Raw genomic sequence first — 27157 nt, 5'->3', positions numbered from 1 at the left:
AAGAAGAAGAAGAAGAAGAAGAAGAAGAAGAAGAAGAAGAAGAAGAAGAAGAAGAAGAAGAAGAAGAAGAAGAAGAAGAAGAAGAAGAAGAAGAAGAAGAAGAAGAAGAAGAAGAAGAAGATCGATCGGAAGAGTTCGAAACAAAGGCGTTCCCACAAACACAATATGAGACAGATTAAACACAATTAATCCTATCAACCTCTTAAGTGATAGAAGAAGAAGAAGAAGAAGAAAAAGGTGTGAATTTTTTTATTAATTAAAATAAAAATGAATGCACATAATCAAGAGAGAAAGTAATGAGTCTAACCTCTTAAATGCATACAATAAAAAATATTAAACTAACAAAATTTAACTTTACGGTTGAAATTAAAAATTTGAGAAGTACATTGTGGAGACTTAGATTATAAGGAGGGGCTAATATTTTGTTTCGTAAAACCCTTTCAGCAACGAACGTCATTCATACCAAACTCGTACTTATTAGGTATCCATGGAACTTCGATCGGAAGAGTTCGAAACAAAGGAGTTCCCACAAACACAATCGTCATTCATACCAAACTCGTACTTATTAGGTATCCATGGAACTTCGATCGGAAGAGTTCGAAACAAAGGAGTTCCCACAAACACAATATGAGGACAGATTAAACACAATTAATCCTATCAACCTCTTAAGTGATAGAAGAAGAAGAAGAAGAAGAAGAAGAAGAAGAAGAAGAAGAAGAAGAAGAAGAAGAAGAAGAAGAAGAAGAAGAAGAAGAAGAAGAAGAAGAAGAAGAAGAAGAAGAAGAAGAAGAAGAAGAAGAAGAAGATCGATCGGAAGAGTTCGAAACAAAGGCGTTCCCACAAACACAATATGAGACAGATTAAACACAATTAATCCTATCAACCTCTTAAGTGATAGAAGAAGAAGAAGAAGAAGAAGAAGAAGAAAAAGGTGTGAATTTTTTTATTAATTAAAATAAAAATGAATGCACATAATCAAGAGAGAAAGTAATGAGTCTAACCTCTTAAATGCATACAATAAAAAATATTAAACTAACAAAATTTAACTTTACGAGTCAATATATGGTTCTTAAAAAACATATGTATTTCCAGTCGATAGTTTAAATTTAACTAAACTAACTAAAATCTAGATTATTCTCTATTCATTTTCCTGACTTTTCCAATTTCCTCTTAACAATAAAAATAAGCACAAGTACATAACCCTAACATATTAAAATCCAGTAATCAACTTAACCCAAACTCAAAATCAGAAGAACTAAAACAATTAAACGAAATAAAACTAAGCTCAAATCTCATTTCAATCGCATCATTCACCTGAAAGTGTCAAACACAAAGAGATTTCCCAAATCCACATTAGATCTAGGGTGTAGGCAGAGACAGACGACGATCGTGTTGTGGTGGAGCGTAGAACTCAGTTGCAAGGCCCCAAGTGAAATCAGTCAATCTAATTTTGGAATTTAGTTTTGTAATTAGGGCATTAGTGTTTAGAATTTGACAGTTGTAAAGACGAAGAGAAAAAAATTCAATTAATTACTATTTTATGTGTGTGAAAGTTTAAGTGTTGGTGGGTGTATGAGATAAGTCAAATTAAAAAATATATATGTAAATATATTACTTTTTTTGTGTGTTTGGTTGGGGTCTTGGGGATGCTTGAGCATGGGAGGATACGGACTGGGATCCTCTCCTCATACAATGTCTCCTAATACTGCCTAACAAGTAAATCGAGACCATCTACTATTGATCAATAGTGAAGATAAGCTCAATGTTAATAAATGTCTCCTACCCTTGTCTCAGCTAATTCTCTCGCCCTCATCCCCAGTAGGGGTGGACACGGGTCCATTCGGTTCGGTTTTGGACAAAACCCATAACCCAATCCAAATTTTAAATTCGGTTCGGTTCGGTTCGGTTTTTCTATTTTAGAGACTGTGACCCACAACCCAACCCAACCCGTACGGTTCGGTTCAGTTCGGTTTTTTTTTCGGTTTTACCCGTATGTAAAATACGTAATATTATATATTAATTTTAAAAGTACAAAATTTAACATAAAGATGAAAAACTAATAGTCTAATGATTATTTCATACCTAATTGACTTATGCCTCATCATTTAGCCCGTGGATCTGAAAAGCTCGTCGAGGCCCGCAAGCCCGATGGGTTTTTACCCGAAAACAACACTATTATGTCATAAGGGAAGACCCATTACCAATATGCGAACACTAAAAATCGTTTGCATATATGAAATCACCTAATTTTTGTCACCAATTGTGTGCGGTCGCACCAAAAAATTCCATTTGGCAAAGCCCCGGTCAATGAGGATTTTAATGTCAAAACGCCTTTTTTCTTGACCATAAGTATGGACGATCAATCAATATCCAAATCGGACGAAATTTTTACGGGTTCCCTAAATATATATACTGATCACATCTGCTGGTGTCGATCGACCATATTTCGAACTGGAGTTATCGATTGCTGAAGTGTCCACTAATGTATCATACCTTTATATTAGATTTATAATAAAACTATCGCATTATGAAGCGACTATATGAAGTAAACTTTTAGGGATCGATCGACACCATCCGATGTGATCAGTATATAGATTTAGTGACCATGTAAAAATTTCATCAAATTCGGACCTAGTTTGACCGTCAGAATTTCCGGTAAACTGAAAACACCACTAATTTGTCCTAAAGGAGAATCCATTACAAAGATGCGAGCGCCGAAAGTCGTTTGCATATCTGAAATCACCTAATTTTTGTTACTTATCATGCGGGGTCGCACTGAATAAATCTATTTGGCAAATCCCTGGTCAATGAGGATTTATTATGTGAAAACGCCTCTTTTTTGGTTGACCGTAGGTACGAACGGTCAAACCATGTCCAAAATGGACGAAATTTTTACGGGGTCCCTAAATATATATACCAATCACATCTGTTGGTGTCGATCGACCATATTTCGAATTAGAGTTGACGATCACCTAAGTGTCAACTAATGTATCATAACCTTTATATTAGGTTTAAAATAAAACTATCGCATTATGAAGCGACTATATGAAGGAAACTTCTAGGGATCGATCGACACCAGCCGATGTGATCGGTATATATATTTAGTGACCCTATAAAAATTTCATCCAATTCGGACCTTATTTAACCGTCGGAATTTTTGGTAAATCGAAAACATCACTATTATGCCATAAGGGAGGACATATTACAAATATGTGAACGCCGAAAGCCGTTTGCATATCTGAAATCACCTAATTTTTTTTACTTATCATGCGGGGTCGCACTGAAGAAATCTATTTGGCAAAGCCCCGGTCAATGAGGTTTTATTATGTGAAAACGCCTCTTTTTTGGTTGACCGTAGGTACGAACGGTCAAACCATGTCCAAAATGGATGAAATTTTTACGGGGTCCCTAAATATATATACCAATCACATCTGCTGGTGTCGATCGACCATATTTCGAATTAGAGTTGACGATCACCTAAGTGTCAACTAATGTATCATAACCTTTATATTAGGTTTAAAATAAAACTATCGCATTATGAAGCGACTATATGAAGGAAACTTCTAGGGATCGATCGATACCAGCCGATGTGATCTTTATATATATTTAGTGACCCTATAAAATTTTCATCCAATTCGGACCTCATTTAACCGTCAGAATTTTTGGTAAATCGAAAACATCACTATTATGCCATAAGGGAGGACCTATTACAAATATGCGAACGCCGAAAGCCATTTGCATATCTGAAATCACCTAATTTTTGTTACTTATCATGCGCGGTCGCACTAAAGAAATATATTTGGCAAAGCCCCGGTCAATGGGGTTTCAATATGTGAAAACGCCTCTTTTTTAGTTAACCGTAGGTACGAACGGTCAAACCATGTCCAAAATGGACGAAATTTTTACGGGGTCCCTAAATATATATACCAATCACATCTGCTGGTGTCGATCGACCATATTTCGAATTAGAGTTGACGATCACCTAAGTGTCAACTAATGTATCATAACCTTTATATTAGGTTTAAAATAAAACTATCGCATTATGAAGCGACTATATGAAGGAAACTTCTAGGGATCGATCGACACCAGCCGATGTAATCGGTATATATATTTAGTGACCCTATAAAAATTTCATCCAATTCGGACCTCATTTAACCGTCAGAATTTTTGGTAAATCGAAAACACCACTATTATGCCATAAGGGAGGACCTATTACAAATATGCGAACGCCGAAAGCCGTTTGCATATCTGAAATCACCTAATTTTTGTTATCTATCATGCGCGGTCGCACTAAAGAAATATATTTGGCAAAGCCCCGGTCAATAGGGTTTCAATATGTGAAAACGCCTCTTTTTTAGTTAACCGTAGGTACGAACGGTCAAACCATGTCCAAAACGGACGAAATTTTTACGGGGTCCCTAAATATATATACCAATCACATCTGCTGGTGTCGATCGATCATATTTTGAATTAGAGTTGGCGATTTCCTAAGTGTCAACTAATGTATCATAACATTTATATTATGTTTAAAATAAAACTATCGCATTATGAAGGAAGCAAGACGACTAAATAATGCGCCTCTTATACATTAGGTCAATTAGGTTAGAAATTATGTGCGGCTGTGAGGCCGACCACACTATTTTTTTATTAAAAAAAATAATAATGTAAAATTATAAATATGACAAAATGATGTCGTTTTGTAACGTTGACCATTGACTTCGGGTTGTTCGGGTCGGTTCGGTTTCTAAGGGACTGAACCCAAAACCCAACCCAAATAGAATCGGTTCGGTTCGATTTTTTTATGTTCGGTTCGGTTTGATTCGGGTTTCGATTTGTTCGAATTCGGTTTGGGTTCAGGTCCGGTTTTTTTCGGTTTTCGGGTCAGTTTGTCCACCCCTAATCCCCAGACCCCAACCCTTCGATCCCTTGCCCGAAACAAAAGTCCTCATTTATGCCAGTCTCTCCTCTCTTCTTCCGTCGCCGAATCTCCACCGCGATGCTCAATATTTTCTAATTATTTTCTCTATTTAGACTCTCTCTTTCTCCTCTCATATCCCAAATTCTCTGTCTGCAATTTGCTCTTCATATATGTTGTTCAACTCTGAACAAAAAGAAAATATTCGTATATAAGAAGATTGAAATTTGCACCCTCCGAGTTCACGATTGCCAGCTGACTTCGAAGGCTTCCTTTGAAGCTTACCAAGTATTTGATTGATTAATTGATGATGTTGAATTAACAAAATGACCACAAGCACAAATCCTATCAAACGCAGGCTCCTCCTAACCAAAACCCAATCCACAATCAAAGAGTCATACCCCAAATCAAGCAAACTATTCCAATTCATAAACATAACCCATCTTATTAGAAAACTGAACACCCAGATTAGAGACCCATTTCCATAGTTTGTTTGTTCTTCTTTTCTGTTATTATTGTTCTCTATTGTAAGAAAAGAAGGATCCAGAAAAGAGTTTACTGAGTTGGGCGGGATGAGAGAGAGAGAGAGAGAGAGAGAGAGAGAGAGAGAGAGAGAGAGAGCATTAGGTTTAGAAAAGAAGGGAATGAAGAAGGAGAAATGATCTTGCCGTTGATTTACAATGAATGGCTGAGATTCACTTATTAGACAATATTAGTAGGCTTGCATTAGGAGAGGATCCCGATCCGGAGGATCCGCCCTTGTTATCAGCATCTCACGTGTTATGTTTGCTCGTAACATAGGAGTACGTCCACATTAAATGATCGACCTCCATAAATTAAGAGTACCTCCATATTATCAGTATCTCACGTGTTATCAGTGTATGCTCACAATAGATCGAGTCACATTTTGGCGTGGCATGCAAATCGGATCCTTTGGTTAATTATGATACATATCCTAGCACTGATACATGAAGGTCTTGTGCGTAGATGACGACCCGAGTTGCAATATCTATCTATTAATATAGTTTGATGGATACTAAGGGGTGTAATGAATTAGAGTACGTTATTACATTTCACAAACCCGTTACTCACTTTGTACGATGAAAATTTCAAATATGATCATATCTGAAAATTTCGAAAGAAAAAAAAGTATAGGGACATTTTGACATATTATATTAACAAGTTAGGGTACTCAAATTTCACTCCCCAACCAGCAAATTTAATACACGACCAACATTAATATATTTAATGGTACAAATTAAACTTGATACACGTACAAATGATACAATACATCATAATATCACCATTGACACATTTCTTACAATACTATTCCTTTGAACAAATTAAAGCATGCACTACAACAGAAGATTATTGTTTATTTTACTAATTAAACCCAGCAGTAGCTATTGATGAAAGCGCGCTCTCGTATTGCATGCATGCTAGCTGATCGATTATTCCTCTTTAGGCCTTGATGAAGTGTGCATCAAGATCCTTGACGAGGTTAGTCATCAGGCGGATGTACTTATCCGGCGCTGCAACCTCCTCACTCAGTTTTTCATATTCAATGGACAGATTTGCAATGCTGCAACCCTCATCCTTTTGAGTGAATTGATAGACGCCCTTGAAGCTCTTGTAATACTGAAACACATCTCCTTCCAACCCATGGACAATTGCAGCCTTGTTCACATCGTCGAACTCCACCTTCTCCTTGAATGTCCCAACCTCGCCCTCTATATATAAACACGGAAGAAAACACCTTAACAACTAATATAACTGACAATCTCTATTTGAAATCCTATCGAGTAATTCAGAATCAGCTTCGATTAATGCAGGATGGTAATAATAAGTTAGTACCTGATCAACGTACAACTACGAGCTTATGACTTACCTATTTCGTAATTCCAAATCTTAATAGATCCTTCAGTTTCCCAGTCTCCTTCATGCACCGCAACTCCGGTTATGGTACCACTTGCAGAAGTGTTTGGGACGTGGTGAGCTTGACTCTTGAAGATGTTGTAGAACTTGTCAGCAGGTGATGTGAGTTCAATTTCAGCCTCCACCTTACCTTGAAGAGACATGTTTAATTATCGGTACTTTGTGATCGATACTGATACAGATTGTCTGATCGGAACCCTAATGTCATATAATCGCAATAAGCTACCTATATATAGTAGGCTAGGGCAGAACTTAGAGAATCTTTTTTTATTCCAGTGCTACTGTTAAACTAAATTATCAGGGAGAATTCAACTAGCAATACTCAGATTATTTGTTATTCTAACTTTTAGTATCTCACGTTTGAAAACTATCGCATTAGTACCTTAAGTTTATATTTCAGACTAATTTTAGTTTCTTCCGTCAATTAAAATTGTTAGTGACTTTATTTCCTACCAATTTTTATGGGCATTTTCGTCACTTTATTTCCCTCTGATTTCATTTTTCATTTTCCTCCAATTTTAACTTATATTTTTTCTTTTAAAAGAACAAGTTGATTAGTTCATACCATTTCATTATAAAATTAATGAGCATCATTCATTTTCCACAACTATTATAACCAAGTTAAAGTTTGTAATTACAAAATTAACCAGCATATATTTCATATTGTATATGTTCATAAACCAACAAACATATTGTTATAATAATATGCTAAAAAAAACTCTATCATAAACATTTAAATGCTTATATAACAATAAGTTTGAATGGTAGAAAATGCTAGTTATAAGCTAAGTGAAACCAGTGGGAAATAAAGTGATGAAAATGTCCTTAAAAATAGGTAAGAAATAAAACCACAGTATTAATTGACGGAAAGAACTAAAATTAGCCTAAAATATAAATTTAATGTACTCGTGTAATAGTTTTCAAACATGAAATACTAAAAATTAAACCGATAAATAATTAAAGTATTATTTATTGAATTCTCATAAATTATTAGGTACTATCAATTACTGGGGACAGCTGATCGCCTTCCCGTGTTTCACATGGTTAATCGCAATAATTAATGCTACATTATTGATGTTATCATATTAGTGATATCACAGCAGCAATCAATTATCAGTGTGGATGGCCCTTCTCTTTCAATTGAAAGATATGTACTTGCAGACACGATGATATCGTATAATAATTCTTGGATTTTATATGTTATATATTTGGCATTTCTTTGTTCCTCCCAAAAAGTCATCACCGACTCCCATACAGACCCGGCCCTGCCTTAAGCCTAAAAGGCAACCGCCCAGAGCCCCACTCGTAATGGGCCCCAAAATTTTAGTTTAAATCTATAATTAATTAATTATACATTTATAAAGTCTCTAATAATTTTTATTTAAAAATAATTTTATAGTTGAGACTAATTTGTTGTATCTTATTGCACCGTCACATCTCATGTTGAGTACTTTGAGTTTGTACATTTTTTGTCTCTCTTTTTTAGTTGTTTACTTTAATTATAATTTTTTTTGTTCAAATAAAAATAAAAATAATTTTTATAATAAATAATCAATTTAATCTCTTATAATCAAGAATGTTCAAGCATCTGAAATATTTTATTCTCCATCAAAATGTCATACATAATGTTGATTTTGATTGTCAATATAGTCACATTAGTTGCAATTTTTTCGCAGGATTACATTATATAGTAGTGATACTTTTATTATATTTAGATTATAGTTTTAAAATAGAAAATAAAATTAATGTTACATTAGTCCCAAGAGCCCCCATGTAATTTTCCACCGCCCAGAGCCCTGCAAATCTCAGGCCAGCCTTGCTCCCATATGTGTACCTTTTCTGTTATATTGTATCACTGAAACTGAAAAAGTGAAAGATAATAACGCCAGACGACTATGAAATTGCATGACAAGAAAATCATCTGAGTAATGGTCGTTGCTGATCACCTGGCCAATTGTTGAGTAACAGGTGGCTCTCAACAGCCGTCCGATCTGGTCAAACAGTGGCCAAACAGTCAGATCAAACGGTTGTTGAGCGCCACCTGGTGCTCAACAGCTGACCAGGTAATCAACACTCGAGTGAGTAATGGCTTACTGGTCATGATTGATATGCTTGCTACAGACGCATCGTGATTCAACTCTCCTTTTTTCTTTTGAGTTTTAACTAATCCATGAGTAAATATATATATATATATATATATATATATAGATTTGATTAAGGCGTGTGTACCCAGCAATTTGATATAAATTAAGATGATTATGTTACTAGAATCACACACTCACAGTGACTCTTTAGTTTGAAACAACAAGGCAATACGAAAGCCTAGATTTTGCTTCTGGACTGAAGAGATCTGTTATAGGATTTCATCTTGATCTTGACTAGTGAATTATTATAGCCTTTGGTTTGTGTGGAAATGACGAAAATTATAAGAGTTAAATAATGTATTATTATAGGGAAAGATTTTTCCGATTCTTTTGTAGTTTATATATGCTGGTTCTGCACTTCTGCCTGTGCTGCTTTAAATAATGTAGAATATGATCATCGCTATACTTGTACATGTAATCGACAATAGAGTTCATAATATTGTCATACTGTGGAATAATATGTTGGTATGATACAACTATGCAAAGCTGAGAGCCTAAGCATAAACAAGCCATTCTAAATCGAGACTCGGATTATAAGCTACATAAGGTTGTGAAAACTCAGTTGTCAAATATATGAAACACTTCGCCAAGTACAAACTAAGAATCATGGGTAATTTTGGAATCTGATACCACCTTGTCACATCTCAGGACATTGGGCGAGACATTTTTTTTGTAAAGAGCTGGAGTTCTCATTTAGGGGTGGGAAGTTTATAGAGTTTACTGATTCTTAACTTTTTGTACAAAAGTCTGGTAGCTTAGCTCCAACATCCATTTCAGCTATAACCATGGGTATTTGTTCAAGTATAGTTGGAGGTATTGGTGCAAGTACCAGCAATAGATCCAACTATACTAGCACCAGTACCAAAAGCTGAAAATCAAAGCTGAAGTAAACCTACCAGACTCGTACCTTCGTTCAAAAGTCGGTAAATTACCCACCTGCAATCGAGACTCCAGCGATACAAACCATTAACAAAAAAAAAAAAAAATTCTCGCCCAAAGTTCGGGAGGTGACATAAGTGCAAGAAGTTATAGTCATGTGACCAAATAATTGTCATTAGAGCATTGTGTATTTATATGAAACTGACTATAGCAACAGATAACATACGAAAACTCTCAGTTATTTCTTCCGCAGATCAGGAGTATCCTTTCTGGAAGTGACTGTAATGGGAGAGGGGGATAAGCCATTGTGTTTATCTGACACCACTGGGAAGTGAGTTTCTTAGCTTTCATTTCATCTTTTGAAGGCTCTGTGGGAGATGTTGATCCAAATATCTGGACTGTTAAGCTTCCACCTGTAGAGAAACAAGAACCAAGCATATACAATATGCGCTAACGTGATGCTAACAATTACTCTACCTTTTTATTATTATTACAAGCAACAATAATCTACTACTTTAGAAAGTGATGCGTAATATGTCATTTAATAAGAAAGTAGATAGCCGTTTGCTGCTAATAGCATTCTTGCTGCTGATAACATTTCTATCCGAATCACTTCTCTTACTATGGTAGTTTAATAACAAAGCCTAATTGATGGCAAACAAAATTGAAATTTTTTGAATATCTTTTATATTTTAAGCTGATTAGATCATTAAGATAAACAGTAACATACCACGCACGAGAGTGGCACCAATCCAACCAGTAGATCCCCATCTTTCACCAAGGAGAAACATGCGAAACCAGCACCCCAGACGGGCTCCAAACCATAAATTATAGTGGTTTCTGTGGCTGATACATCGCACATTGCAGCCATCTGTTGAATATAATTTTCCTCAGAAAAGTGAGCAGAAAAGGGAATGCCAGAAATTTGATTATGCTTGAAAGTTCATTGCGCCACTACGAATTCACATATCTTAGATTGCAGATAAGCAAAGTTTCTAACAACTCCCCAAGCAATTGGGCAATGCGAGAACAAATGATGCATATTCTAAGCGCAGAGCTTTTGAACAAACCTCTACCCATAAGCATAAAACAGTGGAAAATATGCCCGTGTACAGTGCAGGTATCCAAGGAAACACAACCATCCACTCCCAGAACATCCCCCATGTCCATAATGATGGGTTGAAATCGTTGAGGCCGCCACCAGACCATGCCCCAATGATGTACCATGTGGTTGATAAGAAAGCAACAACGCATATCTAAATAAAACTAAGATTAGTGTGATGTGTGAACAGCATCAAACCATCAATAAAGATATAATAATTATATGGTAAAGAAGATATACCAACCTCATATCCAAGCAGAGCCAAAAAGTTCTCTTTTTTTTGTGTTTCTTGATATATGCTCTGTTCTAAGCATATGAACCCCAAAAAACACCGCGCTCAGGAAGCTCAGCAAATCTCCAACCTGAACACATCTAATAAAATATATGAGTATGTGTTTGTACATATACTCGGCGCTTAAGATCTCTCTCCCATGAGAGCTGTAAGTTGCTCATTTCACTAGTTACTGCACATAGGTTAATCTTATATCCAGAACATGTAATCAACTCATGCAGGTGTAAACAGAAGTTACAGAACCATGGTTTTATAACAATTAAAAGGTCAGTATCTAGAGTCCGATATTCTTCAAAACAAAACACACTTATCACATGTATAAAACTAGCATTCCAGGTATCCATTATACGCAAACTAGGAACATAGGATCACCTGAAATGATAAGATTCGGATATCTAACTTGGAGGCCTCAGAGAACACTTGGTCCTTGGCATGTTATTCATCATTAATTCTACACATCTTAAGAAGAGTAATCAAACTTACACTTGGGGGAGATCCACTGGATTCCAGCAGCCCAACTCCAACAATAGACATGAAGGCTCCAAACCAGGTACGAGCAGGGACTATAGCTCCTAACATACCATCAAGCAAGGGAACGATAATCACCTGTTAAATTCACCCAAAAATACACCAACAAGTACCTTCAGGGTACTCCCAAAACAAAAATCTTCAAACACACATTGCCTAAAAATAATAATGCAGAAAGACTCACAGTGAACATAGACAAAAACGAAGCGCGACCAGCATCCGATGTCAGCAGCCCCAATGCCTGCATAAGATACCCTAAACTAACCCAAAACCCCAACTCAATCCCTGCATTACGAGTCTCAGCATCACCTCTTGCTCTGAAAACAAAAGGGATGAATGGGACAGCTGACATTGCAAAACGCACAACAGTGAATGCCGCCGGGTCGATCACAGCCTCCACTTCTTTCACAATCGAGAAATTACTAGCTACAAACAACATAATTACTTGGCCATTATCAATCTACGATAAAAAGCTCTCACATATTTTTCTAATATAGCAATTAAATTAAATAAAGACATGAACTTTAGTAATTGGATTATAAATATGAAAGAAGGGTTTAGTGTTTACCATAGACTACAGTGATTACATTGAGCAGGAGAATGCTCCTAACTTTCTTGGAGGCGAAGAATATTCTCTTCCATAGAGATCGCTTCCCAGACTTGAAGCTCAGGGCTTTTACCGTCTTTCCACTTCGGGGTGCCTTTCCCTTTGAGATTGTGACTGATGTGGTTGGAGTTGGGGCAGCACTGTCCGAATTCGCCGGCTTTTTCAGCCCGGGTTTGGTGCCGGAGCTAGACGACGACGACGAACAAGCAGTGAAACGAGGTCGTTTTGTATAGAGGAGACTGGATGAGGTGGAAGAAGAGAACTTGGCGGTGGTGTAGTAGGTGGATGAGCTCCATGACCACCCGGTCCACCCGCATGGTGATTGGGCAGCCACGGCTCACCAGCTAAAGACTGGCCAGGCCTTCGCTGTGGCTCAGACCAATTTACCCATCTCACGTGTAAATTACCTATCTACCCCTCCAGTCACATTGCTTTCAATTCTCCCGGTAAAATATCTCCCAAACGTATAAATTTCACTGACACTAATTGAAGTTAAATCACAATTATCTCTTAGAGGCGTTGGTATTCTAAGACTCTTAAGAGCGACGTGGATAAGACTCTAGGTTTAGAATTCCGTTGACGATGTTGTTGGTTCAAAATTCCTTTGCTATTTTTTAGGATATACTCTTGTTATGTTTTAGAATAGGCACTGTCCTCATGTATTCAGTTTCATTAACCAAACTTTGAATGCAACCGTATCGATATTTTTTTTATCAAACAAAGAATTCAAATATTATAAGTCTATTGTGAAGTCGGATTCACAACCACCCACCCACGTATAGAGAATAGATTGGTGCCGCTACACTAAATAATACTAAATCACTAGCACACGGCACTTATTCAGAAAAAAAAAATTTCAAAAAAAGAAATAGTTCTAGCCAAATATATTTTAAACGTATCAATAGATATATCAGATTTTTGAAAAAAAAAATCAGATATATCGAAGATATTAGAGAAATTTTTTTAACATTTTAATTATTTATTTATTATTTTTCTTGAATTTTGAAGATAACTAAAGAAAACCATTTTATGCGGAGAGTTCGCACTTCACAGCTAACTTTCTTGCTTGTGAAGGTTGTGGAGCAAACCTTTCTTCAGAAAACCATTTTAAACCTTGGTTTTAGCGGCATCGAAACAACGGCGTTTGCTCAGCTCCTCTCATTCGCTATATGAAAGCTTCTGAAACATTTTTGGAGGGAGATCATAATGCTAGTTAACAGAAGTTACAGAACACATTGCATAATCGGCAGGACTTTCTACCTCAACCCAATTTTCCAGTTCTCTTCTCTAACTGAATTAGTTTTGGACCGAACCCGAAAACCCGAACCAGTAACCATTACCAAGCAAGCCTTCACTGCCCAGTTGCAGTCATGCTCTTCACACCCAAACCAGCTCAACCAAATCCACGCCCTGATTCTGACCACCGGAATTTCCGTCAAGAACAGCCTCCTCACCAGTCTCATCACCAGCTTCATAGCCCTGGGCGACATTTCCTATGCACGCAAGGTGTTCGACGAAATGTACAAGCCGCGGGTTTTCTTGTGGAACACAATTATCAAAGCGTATGTGAAAGGTTGTGACTTTCTCGAGGCCGCCGCGGTGTATAGAGTAATGCAGCGCGTGGGGGTTCGTCCGGACGAGTTTACGTACACGTTTGTCGTGAAAGCGTGCGCTAAGCTGCAGCGGGGAGGGGCGGCGGTTGCGGCGCATGCTGTGAAGTATGGGTTGGAGTTTGTGGCTGAGGTGAGGACTGAGCTGGTGGTAATGTGTGTGAAGGATGGGGAGTTGGGTGCCGCGGGGTTTTTGTTTGAAAATATGGTTGAGAGAGATTTAGTTGCTTGGAATGCTTTTATTGCGGCTTGTGTGCAGAGTGGACGTGCCGCCGAGGCGCTTGATTTGTTTCGTAGGATGCGTGTGGCTGGAGTGAAGCCTGATGCAGTTACGTTCGTGAGTGCTTTTTCGGCTTGTGGGCAGTTAGGGTGTTTGGAGACTGGGGAAGAAGTATATGGCATAATGAGGCAATGTGGAACTGTTTGCAATGCAATTGTTGACAATGCACGGCTTGATATGTATGTCAAATGTGGTAGCGTAGACACGGCTGAGGCTTTGTTTGAGGGTATGTCTCAGAGGAATGTTATATCCTGGAGCACTATGGTGTTAGGGTATGCCATAAATGGGGAGAGCCAGAAGGCATTGCATATGTTTTCGAGGATGCAAAAGCAAGGTATTGTGCCCAACCATGTTACTTATCTAGGAGTTTTATCTGCATGCAGCCATGCTGGGTTGGTGAATGAAGGCAAAGCTTATTTTAGGCGCATGGTTCAATCTGGTGACAAGAATATTCAACCGCGAATAGAGCACTATGCTTGTATGGTTGATCTTCTTGGTCGGTCAGGACATCTTGAGGAGGCGTATAACTTCATTAGAACTATGCCAATTGAACCAGATTCTGGGGTGTGGGGAGCTTTATTGGGCGCGTGTACAATCCACCAAGCTGTTGAACTGGGTCAGCATGTAGCTGATTTGCTTTTTGAATTGGCACCTGCTTATGGTTCATATCATGTCTTGATGTCAAACATGTATGCAGCTGCTGGAAGGTGGGATCGTGTTGATAAGGTCAGGCTCAAAATGAGAAAAAGAGGTGCTAAGAAAGTAGCTGCCTATAGCTCTGTAGAATTCAATGGAAAAATCCGTATATTCTATGGTAAATAACAGATTCCATCCAGAATCATCAGAAATATATGAAAAGTTGGAGGATTTATTAAGACAGGTGAAGAATATAGGTTATGCTCCAAATGCCACCTCTGTGTTTCATGATGTTTCATAATCACGTCGTAGGAATAAAACTGATAGGGTCAATCCCTCCTTAATGAAGGTGTGAAAACTATGTGATGTTCACATGAGTAAATCAAGCACACCTATTGTTTTGGTGACCCATTAATTGGTGGAATTGGTTTTGTTGAAACTTGGAGCAACCTTTGTTGAAGGTAAGAAACAAATCTACAACCTTATGGTGGTAGGTGGTTGATTTGTTTGACAAAGAAAGAAGAATGCATTGATGAGCATGCCAACATTGAGCATGAATCAAGGAAGAAGATTGACTTTGCTTCCATGCATGTTACATGCAAATGCATGAATTGCACAAAGATGTTTGCCTATATAAAGACATGAGAAGTGGTGCAATAAACATAGAAGAACAATAAGGGAGATATCATCTTGTGTGTGATCAAGAGTGAGAGATAGAGAGAAAACTCCATGTAGAGAGTTCTGTGTGTGTAGCAAAATAAAGTGTGTGAGAGTGTATCCCTTCAAGTGTGAGTCTTGAAGTAGTGTTTCTCTCGGTGTAACCTTTCTTTGTATAGTGGAGGTTCTTTATTGTTGTTACCCGTGGACGTAGGCACTTTGCCGAATCACGTTAAATCCCGGTGTTCTCTTTCATTTTATTTTCGCTTGTGGTTGTGAGTTATTTCGATTTCCATTCTTCAGTTCATTCTTCCGCATTTCCTAACAAAAACTACAGATATTGGCCCAAGACTCGTATTAACTTAAAATGAATATTTTGGCTCAAACAGAAGCCACACTCAGTCATCAGAGTGAAAAGCTTGCCATTGTGTTTAGTCTTCTAAATCTACAGCCTGGATTCTCAATCAGAGTGGTGAAGAATTTACGGATATATGATGACTGCCACAGTTTCTGTAAATTTTTCTGTAGCAACTAAAAGGGAGATTATTATGAGAGATACAATCCGTTTTCATCATTTTAGAAATGGTGAGTGTTCTTGCAACAACTTTTGGTAATCACAACTTCACAATGGGCAATAGTAACAGAAATCGTGAGGGGTAGAGAGATGAGTTGTTGCTCCATTTCTCTTAATCTTGATCGAGGTGGTGATTGCAGAATTACCAATGAGTTGATAATGACTGATGTACTTACTGGGATCAACTATATGAGATATATTGCAGATTGTAAGTGGAGTTGCCCCAACATTACATCTCCTATCCCCCATTATGATTATTCAACACTTTTGTTCCCTGTGATACAAGGGGAAGCAATGTCATTGACAAAGAAATCCAAACTGCTGTAAAGGGGCATCTATAATACTAACACAAGAGGCAGGGATATACATCTCAATGTGGCAATCCTAATCTACATTGTCGGTTCAAGTATCATTTATTTCACTGTAAAGTTCTCAAGTGTTGTGAATTTGTTAATACTTATGTATCTTAACGTATTTTCTTCAGAGGTTGGTGCATAAAGTACTGAGAAGATTTGTTCAGATATTGCATAATGTTGCAGGAAATTTTGACTGGAGTAAAGCTTGCATATGAACTTTCTCCGTACATATTAAGTTGAGGATTACGTTTGTGACTCATTTCATTGTTCACAAGTTACATTGTGGACACGATCGAATAATTTTCAGTTGAGTGTGACTTAAAATTTTAATCTGCTGGGTGAGAATTCACATATGCAGTGTCAAAGCTAGAGAAACTACAGCACTACTACATGCATTGTTTGAAACATGTCATCTCCTCTGCGTGATGTCCTACCCTCCAAGTTTATTCTCATTTTCCCTCTCTTCTTTCGATTGAGAATTTAGTTGGATTTCATGTCTTTCAAAAAGGGTGAATTCAACAAACAGTACCTCAATTATTGACTATTCTAATTTTTAGTGCCTCACATTTGAAAACTATCGCATTGATACCATAAGTTTCTATTTAGACTAATTTTAGTTCATTTCGTCAATTAATACCGTTTGTGGTTTTATTTCCCATCAAGTTTTAAGGGCATTTTCATCACTTTATTTCTAACTGATTTCACTTAGTTTATAGCTAGCATTTTCTAACATTCAAACCAAATGTTATATATGCAATTTCTTTTGTTTTTAAAACATTTAAATGTCTATGATAGAGTTTTAAGCATATTATTATAACAATATGGTTGTTGGTTGATGGACATATACAATATAAAATGGTTGTTGATTTATTTTGTAATTGCGAACTTTTAATTTGTTTGTAACAGTTGTGGTAAATGAATTATGCTCATTACTTTTATAATGGAATGAAATAAATAAATAAACTTGTTTTTTTTAAATAGAAGTTGAAATTAGAGGAAAATGAAAGATGAAATCAGAAGAAAATGAAAAGATGAAATCAGAGGAAAATGAAGTCTTGAAATACCCCTAAAAATCGGTGGGAGTTGAAGCCACTAACGGTGTCAATTGACGGAAGAAACTAAAATTAAGCTGAAATAGAAACTTAAGGTACCAATGCGATCGTTTTTTAGGTACTAAAAGTTAGAATAACCAATAGTTATGATATTGTTTGTTGAATTCTCTCCCCTTTCAAAAACTTATTCCTCCCTCAAATCCAGAATTTGTTAAACCATCAAAGGGCTCAGTCTTTAGCTCGTGTGTTTTTTTCCCCATTATTCAATGTCTGCGAATTGTCTTATTGTTCTACAACTAAGAAGCCACAAGTCTTTTGACCAAAAAAAGAAGCCACAAGTCTTTATTTAAACTGCATATTGTGGTCAAGACTCAAGATTCAAGTGAGTGCAGGCACACTGATTTTTAGGGATAAAAGTCTTAAAGTTACTGAAGTCAATAAAGGGCAGACATTTTGTTCGTTTATTTCGGATGATTAAAAAAGAGAATAGAGGTTCTTCTGAGAATTAATACGTAGAATACTAAATCAAGAAAAGCTGAACGATTATAACCATCCCACCCCATTATGAAAAGCTAGAGACTTGAAACACAAGCTCATTCTGCCATTTCAAATCGATCAACTGTGTCAATTCAATAGACTTAACACCGAAGTTATATATATTATTCTCCTTCTTATTCTCCACCTATAACTGAGCAAGTTAAATATATGCTTGAAGATAAAAATGGAGCTGCAGTTGATACTTGATACCATTGTAAAGTTCGAAAAAAACATGTAGGTCTGTGTGTTTCGAAAATAAGAAGCAATTAAAATCAAAGAAAATTAACCTGCATATGGCTGCTTCGTTTTGGTCAATCAATGGAAGCAATTTATGACTCCCAAGGCCTTGTATGTCTTTCCTAGCTTCCGTAGTTTCATATTGAATCCCATTTGTTTGCTACTGCATTATAATATCAGTATGTAGCTACTTGGCCGGCTCTGACTCACTGACCAAGAAAAACATCGACATGTTAAAACATCCAACTACTCAATGCATCTCTTGTATTTTTGTTAGTATATACATATAATATGCTCTTAAATCTCTGTGTTCACCAAACTAGCTTCTTGCTGCAAACACTTAACCTTAATAATGAAAATCCTTGGATGTTTATATCTTTCAATTGTTTTCTTTATTGATCGATCAAGGATTAAAGTTTGAAGGTCCGGTTTCTAGAATATCAGTTATGACCACTTTGTAGGATATTATCAATCTCTTTGAAATCAACCCCATGCCTGTCGTCTAGCTACATACATGATGATGAATGAGACATAGAATTCATGACATAAATGCCTTTATCAAATTATACATATAATTAAGGAGCAAAAGATGTACAGGTCTAATGAGTGAATTGCATTGTGGATATTGATCGAGACCGATCGATAAGGAGATATTCCCTCTGGAACATATACAATCAATGGTAAATGTCTAATAAATTTACAGTGAATTACTGATTAATCTTCGGTTTAGTTGTTTAACACCAAAAACATTTCTAAACAATGATCCAACACATAAGCTCTGATCGAACCTGAGAACATGTCATAGATCGAAATAGTTCGCGGAAATAAACTACCAGGACAAAAAGTTGTCCATGCAATACCTGTGTGGCTGCGTTTCAGATACTCAGGAAATTAGAAATGGTTCATTCCAAAATTCTAAGGAAAATAATTAAGTTTATTACTTGCACCATTTTAATAACTTTTCATATAATTCTCTTGAGCTCACCAAACACTGGAGAGTTTTTGAAAAATTTGTTTCCCTAGGGAAAGATAGGAAAAACAGAAAAATCACTTTTATTTAGGCGAACAAAACATGGTTAACTTTCTAACTAGGCTCAATGGTGGCCTTTTCTTCATCTTATTGTCAACCAGCGTGTAACCATTAAACCTTCTCCTTGTCATGGGTTCCACATTAGTTATAAGAGATGATGATCGATAATGATTCATCAATGAAGAAGCTCAAGGGAGTTGTGGAAGAAAAAAAATTTAAATTAAATTTGAAAGAGCAAAAAACTTTGAAAGAACCAGCTAGCTAGCAATAGAAGTAATGCAGAATGCCGAAGTCGGTAGAAGCAATAAACAGGTTTTATGGGAGTTGACGTAGGTGAGAGATGAGGTAGTTGCATTGTCCACCGGATCCTTCCTCTTTATTAACTCACACATTTATGAATGATTCCAAGCAAACATTCATCTCATGAGGAAAAACAACAACTTCAGCTTGCTCGATTAAAATGATAACCTCGAAATTTTTGTTTCTTGATTAGCAGAATCTTTTGTGCGTTGATTTTTGAACTAATCCAAAAACTTGGACTAGAAGATGTATCTTTTCTGTTCTCTAAACAATATACACTTCGTTAGTGTCATTTTAATTATTTTTATGGGATTCATCAGATTTTCTTTATACAACACATTCCAACGTAGTTTCTATCGGCTTTGTTTAATTGTACGTTGATCTAATTAACCTTGAGAGTTTGAACTTTGTTTTGTCCACATATAGATAGCATTGACAACTTTTGAGGGCACAACTCATATTATAACTGCATGCATGAATCCTTCCAATTAAGTTGCTATCAGTTTTGGTATATAAGAAAACATTATTGTAGCCTTGTAGGTATTGTGATTCCATTATGTGTCTGGTGTTTTTCCTGCTGTATCAGAAGCGACGAGTAAAACGAACAGTGCCTCATGTACGTATGAAGTAGTAAAAGAAGAAAAGGCAGATCGAGACCCGATGACTACTACTGGAGTACTACGTACTACTCCATGGAAAAAAAAAGTTTCAGCAGCATTAATATAGTGTTGGGGAAACAGGATCCTAAATCTTGAGGAAGCGTGTTTGCCCACAGAGCCAGGCATCCTCTTTGAGTAAAAAAGCTAGATAACGAGCTAAGGCAAATGCATTTAAGTGAAAATACAGATAGGACTTCTGGGAACAATCAAATGTGAATATGAATGAATATATAGTACCATACACCCAGCCAAATGAGCCAATATTCGAAGCCTAGTTGGTTCCAATTCATTCACATAAGCCATCTTCTTATGCTGATTTCACACGTGGAATATTTCCAGTCGTTGAATCATTTCCGGGTGGTTATATCTAGCTAAATAACTTGGTCTGATTAAATCTCAGTTAACCAGCCCTAGCTACTTCATAACGTACAATCATGGAGAACAGCATTGATTGAATGGTCGGATTTCGACCGATACAGTAAGCCTTTCTATCATTCTCTATCTGGCTATCTATATCTAAATACTAGATGTCGACGTACCGCGGTGGGTATACAGGAACTCTAATCCAGTGATTCATCAACATAATTAGTTAACACTGTTAAATCTGAATGAGCATTTCAGTTTCTGCACTATGTTGGACCTTGGAAGTTTTGAGAACTCTAATCCAGTGATTCATCAACATAATTAGTTAACACTAAATTCTGAATGAACATATTTCAGTTTCCGCACTACGTTGGACCTTGGAAGCTTTGAATCGGTGAAAACAGAGTTAGAGAAATTAGTCGGAAACCCTAATTCCTCTGTACGTATTCTGGAGGGTGAAGAGCAGCCAATAATGCAGATCGAAGAGGGTAGATGAAGAAGCTGGGAATTAATTAACAGAGCAATAAATCAGACTACAATGAATTTTGAACAGAAGGTACAGAAAGAAAGTAAGAACATGCATATATATAATAATTATGACTGCAAAAAGAAACAAGAGCATTTACACTAGCCCCTCGATATCACATCCCCCATTAGTTTTACCATTCCCAGCTCTCATAATTTCCTACCCATCCTCTACATCAAACCTTACTGAAAAGGCTAAAGCCATGCTCTCATTCATTCTTCTCCCTAATTCAAATTCAAAGAACGTACAAAATGGACCCAAAAAATTAAAGTAAATAATTGACGTCGACAACAGGAAGATATTACAGTAATTTCTCACTTGAAAATACACAGCTACAGCAGCAGCAACAGTTACCGGAATGTCCCACACAGCTAACATTATTTTCACTAGTTGTGAAGGGGATTCGGACCTGTATGAACAATTCTCTTGTCTTCGTCGTATAGCTTGTCGCCGCGGTGGATTCCGGCAAAAAACTCACGTGATGGAGTACTTGACGGTGCATGGAACCAGACTTTGCCGTGAAAACGTGCTTTTCTTGGCGGCGAACTAATTATCCGGCCAGTAGCAGTCGACTCGTGACCGGAAATACTATTATGACCAACAAGAACCGAAGTTGTCGTTTGAGCAAGAATTAAGACGATCCACAGCAACAAAATTACACCTTCTGTAGCTGATCTCATTGCTCGTAGAGAATAGTTGCACCAAGCGATGAGAAAACCATAAACGCCTTGAAGCTGACACTGTGCAGTGGGGCGGGTATGAATCAGTTGAAGTGAGTTTTGGTGATAACAAACAAAACAAAGAGGTCGAGTGAAGCAAGAACTGGACAGTTAGCTAGCTAGAGAAGCAAGAGAAGAAGAGATTGAAGGCATTTGATATATCAATTGGGGCTTCAATTCCTTGTCTGGTGGGTCTCGGCACATGATGTAACGACCCTAAAATTTCGAGCTTTAAAACTCAAAATCTTAGAATTGTTAAACACAAAAATAATCTCAATGAAATCGAAATCATTTTAATGTCGCAGCGGATCACATCTGAGTTTAAAATATAACTCAGTCAAGCCGATTATTACAAACCCAAATGATAATTCAACATATAACAAATGGAATTGTATAATCCTCACAACAACCTCACAAATAAAATCACACCAAATCTCACACACAATCCACGCTGGAACCTCACCACGACTGGATGCGATCGACTTCGAGTTTTCGGAGTCGTCACTCAATCACCACTACTCAGCACCTGCGGAAGTATTCCCTACACCATTGAAATTGGTGCACCGGGATTGCAACACAAACCCGGTAAGCTTTACAGCTCGTATGAGTAAAATATTAAAATAACTCTCGTCTCATAAAAGACACAACTCCACATCAACACAGTATAATGAAAATCATGAGAAAACGAGCAACCCATCTGGTTACTCTAATACTTTCACAAAATGGTAACTAATGAGCGCTGGTACACATCTGTTACCCCTCACTTAGTATACCGCTGATGTTGGGTAACCACCCGCCACCCAACATCCAAAACAAGCTGAGTACCCATGATCAGATAACCACCCGTTACCTCATGCAGTACTATGGCAGACAGACTAGAGCTCTAACTGTATCGTAACCTTCGCCCGGCCAAAGGCTAGGTTCCGACTTGCCTCACATGTACAATAATCTCACATCATATTGTACCACACATCACGTCCGAAGACAAATCACAATATTTCACATTTTCCGTGATAAATCATGTACAATAATCACACATCATATTGTACGTTTTAAAACTTTCACGATATATCCACAATAAAAATCATAACAGTATATTATATAGCAAACTATATATATTCGTACTTATTTACCATTTATACAATATATACATAGTCCACTATATCCTATACATGTCATATTTCATAAACACCTGAAAATTACGTACGATAATCTCACATCATATCGTACCATTTAAATCACACACATGCACAATTTTTCTGTCACCGAAATGACTATTTTTAATGAATTAATAACAGTACGTAATTTAATGAACTATATATATATATGTACTTATTACCATTATACTGTATATATGTAGTCCACAAAATTATATACATGTTGTAATTCATCTGATAAACACACTTGTAAAAATGTTGAATCACCACGAAGGTAGATTCGTAATTCAGTGAGATTTTACTCACCTTATTGACTTGAGCGTAATTCCACAATTCGCGATGCTAATTCCTTTCCTCGATTTAACGATCACCTTAAAAGAATAAGAAAAGAATTTAGAATCGTTTCGTAAACCTTTAAATGCCAAAACAGTAATATACGGTTACTGTTCAGCAATTTTGGTTTATACGAAGTTACTGTTCACTGTTCACTATTCACGGTTACTGTACAATACTCAATTAATACGTATTTCTGTACGTATAAATATTATATACGTATTTCTGTACGTATAAATATTATATACGTATTTTTGTACGTATAGATATTAAATATGTACTTCTGTACGTATAAATATTAATACGTACTTCTGTACGTATAACTATTAATACGTATTTCTGTACGTATAAATATTAATACGTATTTCTGTACGTATAAACATTAATACGTATTTATGTACGTATAAATATTAAATACGTATTTCTGTACGTATAAATATTATATACGTATTTCTGTACGTATAAATATTAGATACGTATTTCTGTACGTATAAATATTATATACGTATTTCTGTACGTATAAATATTAATACGTATTTTGTACGTATACGTACGATTTAAATGTAAATACAACTCAGTAAATAAAATTTACTAAATTACCCTTTTACAATTTACTTTTTACATTTACCGAAAGTAATTTATAATTACATTTACCGAAGGTAAAATTTAATTACATTTACCGCAGTAAATAAAAATTACATTTACTTTTACCGTACACAGTAAATTACAAAAATACCCTTCTGTCAAAACTTGTCCCACCGCCGCACGTGGCGGCGCGTGTGGCACACGCGCCACCTCCGGCGGGCTGCGCGTGGGCCCCACGCGCCGAGGCTAACCACGGCGCGTATCACGCCACCGCCGGTCCGAAACCCATCCTCTCCTCCTCCTCTTTCTCTCTATGGTCGCAGACCACCCCTAGGCTGCCCCATTCCCCTTCACGCGCCGCCTCTAGGCGGCGGTGACCCTCTCCCCCATTCCACCACAAACTCCCTCAAATCAAATCAAAAACCAAACAAAATCATCACCACAACCATATTCCATCATCCCTTACCTCGATCGAGCCGTGGGGAGCGCCGGAGTAGCTTGGCAGCGGCGGAGGAAATCTGCAGAAGGTTCGGTAGTGGCTCACTGCTTCACGACAACGAGGTATGGCTTCATTGGCTCGGGGTCCGACGCGGAGGTCCTTGCGGTGTCGTGTGAAGCGGCGGTGAGGACCACGGAGGGCTGGGGTGGTAGATCGGCGAGAGGAAATTCGAAGGGGGAGAAGGAGAGTCGGGCCGAGAGAGAGAGAGAGAGAGAGAGAGAGAGAGAGAGAGAGAGAGAGAGAGAGTGAGCGGCGGAAAATGAAGGGTTTCCTGTTATGGAAACCCTAGAAAGAAAACCATTCCTTTTTATACTAGTTTCCAAATCGGAAACTAACTTCCGACGTGAATAACTTTTACGTACGATGTCCGTTTCGAACGCGTCACATACCCCCGAACTCGTATCGATGAGCTCTACAACTTTCATGAAGGAAGTTTTCGCAACCGATCGACGGAATAAAAGTCGATAATTACGTTCGGAAACGTAACGTTTTTCTTAATAAACGTTCCGAAAACGTTTCCGTTTTTCGTTTCGAAACATCGCAAACAATCACATTCATTGAAACTAAAATTCAAGTCTTTATAGAACTCAAATTAACTCAAATAATGTATTTGAAATTTAGGGTTATTACAATCTATCCCCCTTAAAGGAATTTCGCCCCGAAATTCAAGCTCACTCAACAAATAACTGCGGATATCTGATCATCATATCTGACTCTAGCTCCCAAGATGCATCACCCTCATCATGGTGACTCCACAACACCTTGACTAGCCCAACTTCTCTCCTCCGTAGCTTCTTAGTGGATCTATCCAGGATACGAACCGGTTCGACAACAAAAGTGGCATTTTCCTTCACTTCAATGGTGCTATGATCGATCACATGTGACTCATCTGGTACATACTTCCTCAGCATGGAAATGTGGAAGACGTTGTGAACGCCCGACATGCTAGTAGGCAAGGCTAGTCGATATGCTAGTTCGCCCACTTTCTCAAGTATCTCAAAAGGCCCAACATACCTCGGTGCCAACTTTCCCTTCTTGCCGAATCTCACTACACCCCTCATAGGTGAAACTTTCAAGAACACATGATCACCAATCTCGAACTCCACATGTCTCCTCTTCAGGTCTGCATAGCTCTTCTGTCTACTCTGAGCGGTCCGGATTCTATCCCGAATGATCGAGATCTTCTCAGTGGTTTCCTGAACCACCTCTGGGCCCATCAGTGCCTCATCACCAACTTCGGCCCAACAGATCGGAGATCGACATGGCCTACCATAAAGTGCCTCATACGGTGCCATGCCAATGCTAGAATGGTAGCTGTTGTTGTAGGCAAACTCAATCAATCTCAAATGATCTTCCCAGCTACCCTTGAAATCCAACACACATGCTCTCAACATGTCTTCCATCACCTGATTCACCCTCTCCGTCTGTCCATCCGTCTGAGGGTGAAAAGCTGTACTCATATCCAAGGTGGTGCCCATCGCCTTCTGCAAACCACCCCAGAACTTCGAAGTGAAACGTGCATCTCTGTCGGAAACAATAGAAATTGGAGCACCATGAAGTCTCACTACCTCATCCACATATAGTTTCCCAAGCACGTCCACTGAGTACTTCATCGAAACTGGGAGAAAATGAGCCGACTTCGTCAATCGATCGACAATCACCCATATGGCATCGTGACCCTTCTTCGATCTAGGCAACCCGGTCACAAAATCCATAGATATCTGCTCCCACTTCCAAAGAGGAATAGTCAGTGGTTTCAACATGCCAGCTGGTCGTTGATGTTCTGCTTTCACTTGCTGACATGTAAGGCACTTCGATACAAACTCTGCTACGTCTTTCTTCATACCGTTCCACCAGAATTGTCTGCATAGATCCTTGTACATCTTGGTGTTCCCTGGATGGACGGTATAGCGTGAACGATGTGCCGCACGAAGAACCTCCTCCCGAAGATCATCACAATCTGGGACACACAACCTTGCCCCAAACCTCAACCCTCCATCGGGTCCAACTCTCCACTCTGAAGGACACTCATCAAGCGTATCAACTACAAGATCCGCCAACTTAGCTCGTGAGTGTCTATCCTGCGCCTGACCCTGTATGATCCTCGTGATCAATGTGGGTTGCACTGTGACACTACCAAGAAAGACCCTTGGTTCTCCTCCCGATGGTACCAAATCAAACTCGGATGCAGCTTCTAGCATGAACCATTCCTGGACCATAAGCGAAGCTACCACGCCTCTCGGTTTTCTGCTCAAGGCATCCGCCACCACATTTGCCTTCCCCGGGTGGTACTCTAATGTGAAGTCATAGTCCTTGAGGAGTTCCATCCACCTCCTCTGCCTCATATTCAGCTCCTTCTGTGAGAACAAGTACTTCAAACTCTTATGATCCGAAAAGAGTTGAAATTTCTCACCATACAAGTAATGTCTCCAATTCTTCAGGGCAAATACAACTGCCGCAAGCTCTAGGTCGTGTGTCGGATAATTCTTCTCATGAATCTTCAACTGTCTCGAGCCATATGCAACGACTCCTCCATGCTGCATCAACACACAACCCAAACCCTGGAGTGAAGCATCACTGTAAATGACATAGCCACCACCATTAGAGGGAATCGTCAACACTGGAGCTGTGGTCAGTCTAGTCTT

The 27157-nt window shown here is 37.9% G+C and overlaps 3 protein-coding genes across 3 annotated transcripts; 1 reads left to right on the top strand and 2 right to left on the bottom strand.

Annotated features, from left to right (window-relative positions):
• Positions 1–6133: 6133 nt before the first annotated feature.
• On the bottom strand, positions 6134–7046 carry LOC126791241 (MLP-like protein 28). The gene is made up of 2 exons (XM_050517663.1): positions 6804–7046; positions 6134–6645 (listed from the first exon to the last, which is right to left on the bottom strand). The coding sequence occupies exons 1-2, from the start codon at positions 6991–6993 to the stop codon at positions 6377–6379; spliced, it is 459 nt and encodes a 152-aa protein (XP_050373620.1). The 5' UTR covers positions 6994–7046; the 3' UTR covers positions 6134–6376.
• A 2980-nt stretch (positions 7047–10026) lies between these two features.
• Positions 10027–12793, bottom strand: LOC126792477 (uncharacterized). Its single transcript, XM_050518892.1, has 8 exons — positions 12790–12793; positions 12364–12738; positions 11980–12221; positions 11751–11873; positions 11220–11337; positions 10944–11129; positions 10604–10744; positions 10027–10286 (listed from the first exon to the last, which is right to left on the bottom strand). Exons 1-5 carry the CDS (start codon positions 12791–12793, stop codon positions 11221–11223), a joined length of 861 nt encoding a protein of 286 aa, XP_050374849.1. The 3' UTR covers positions 10027–10286; positions 10604–10744; positions 10944–11129; position 11220.
• Positions 12794–13463: 670 nt separating this feature from the next.
• Positions 13464–15251, top strand: LOC126791541 (pentatricopeptide repeat-containing protein At2g01510, mitochondrial). The gene is given in 2 exon segments (XM_050518001.1): positions 13464–15108; positions 15110–15251. Coding segments are annotated over 2 exon segments (1620 nt in total). The 5' UTR covers positions 13464–13608; the 3' UTR covers positions 15230–15251.
• Positions 15252–27157: the final 11906 nt, after the last annotated feature.

This window comes from Argentina anserina, chromosome 4 (assembly GCF_933775445.1).
Source record: "Argentina anserina chromosome 4, drPotAnse1.1, whole genome shotgun sequence".
NCBI classification, from domain to species: domain Eukaryota; kingdom Viridiplantae; phylum Streptophyta; class Magnoliopsida; order Rosales; family Rosaceae; genus Argentina; species Argentina anserina.
This window is presented reverse-complemented; position numbering and strand designations above follow the sequence as displayed.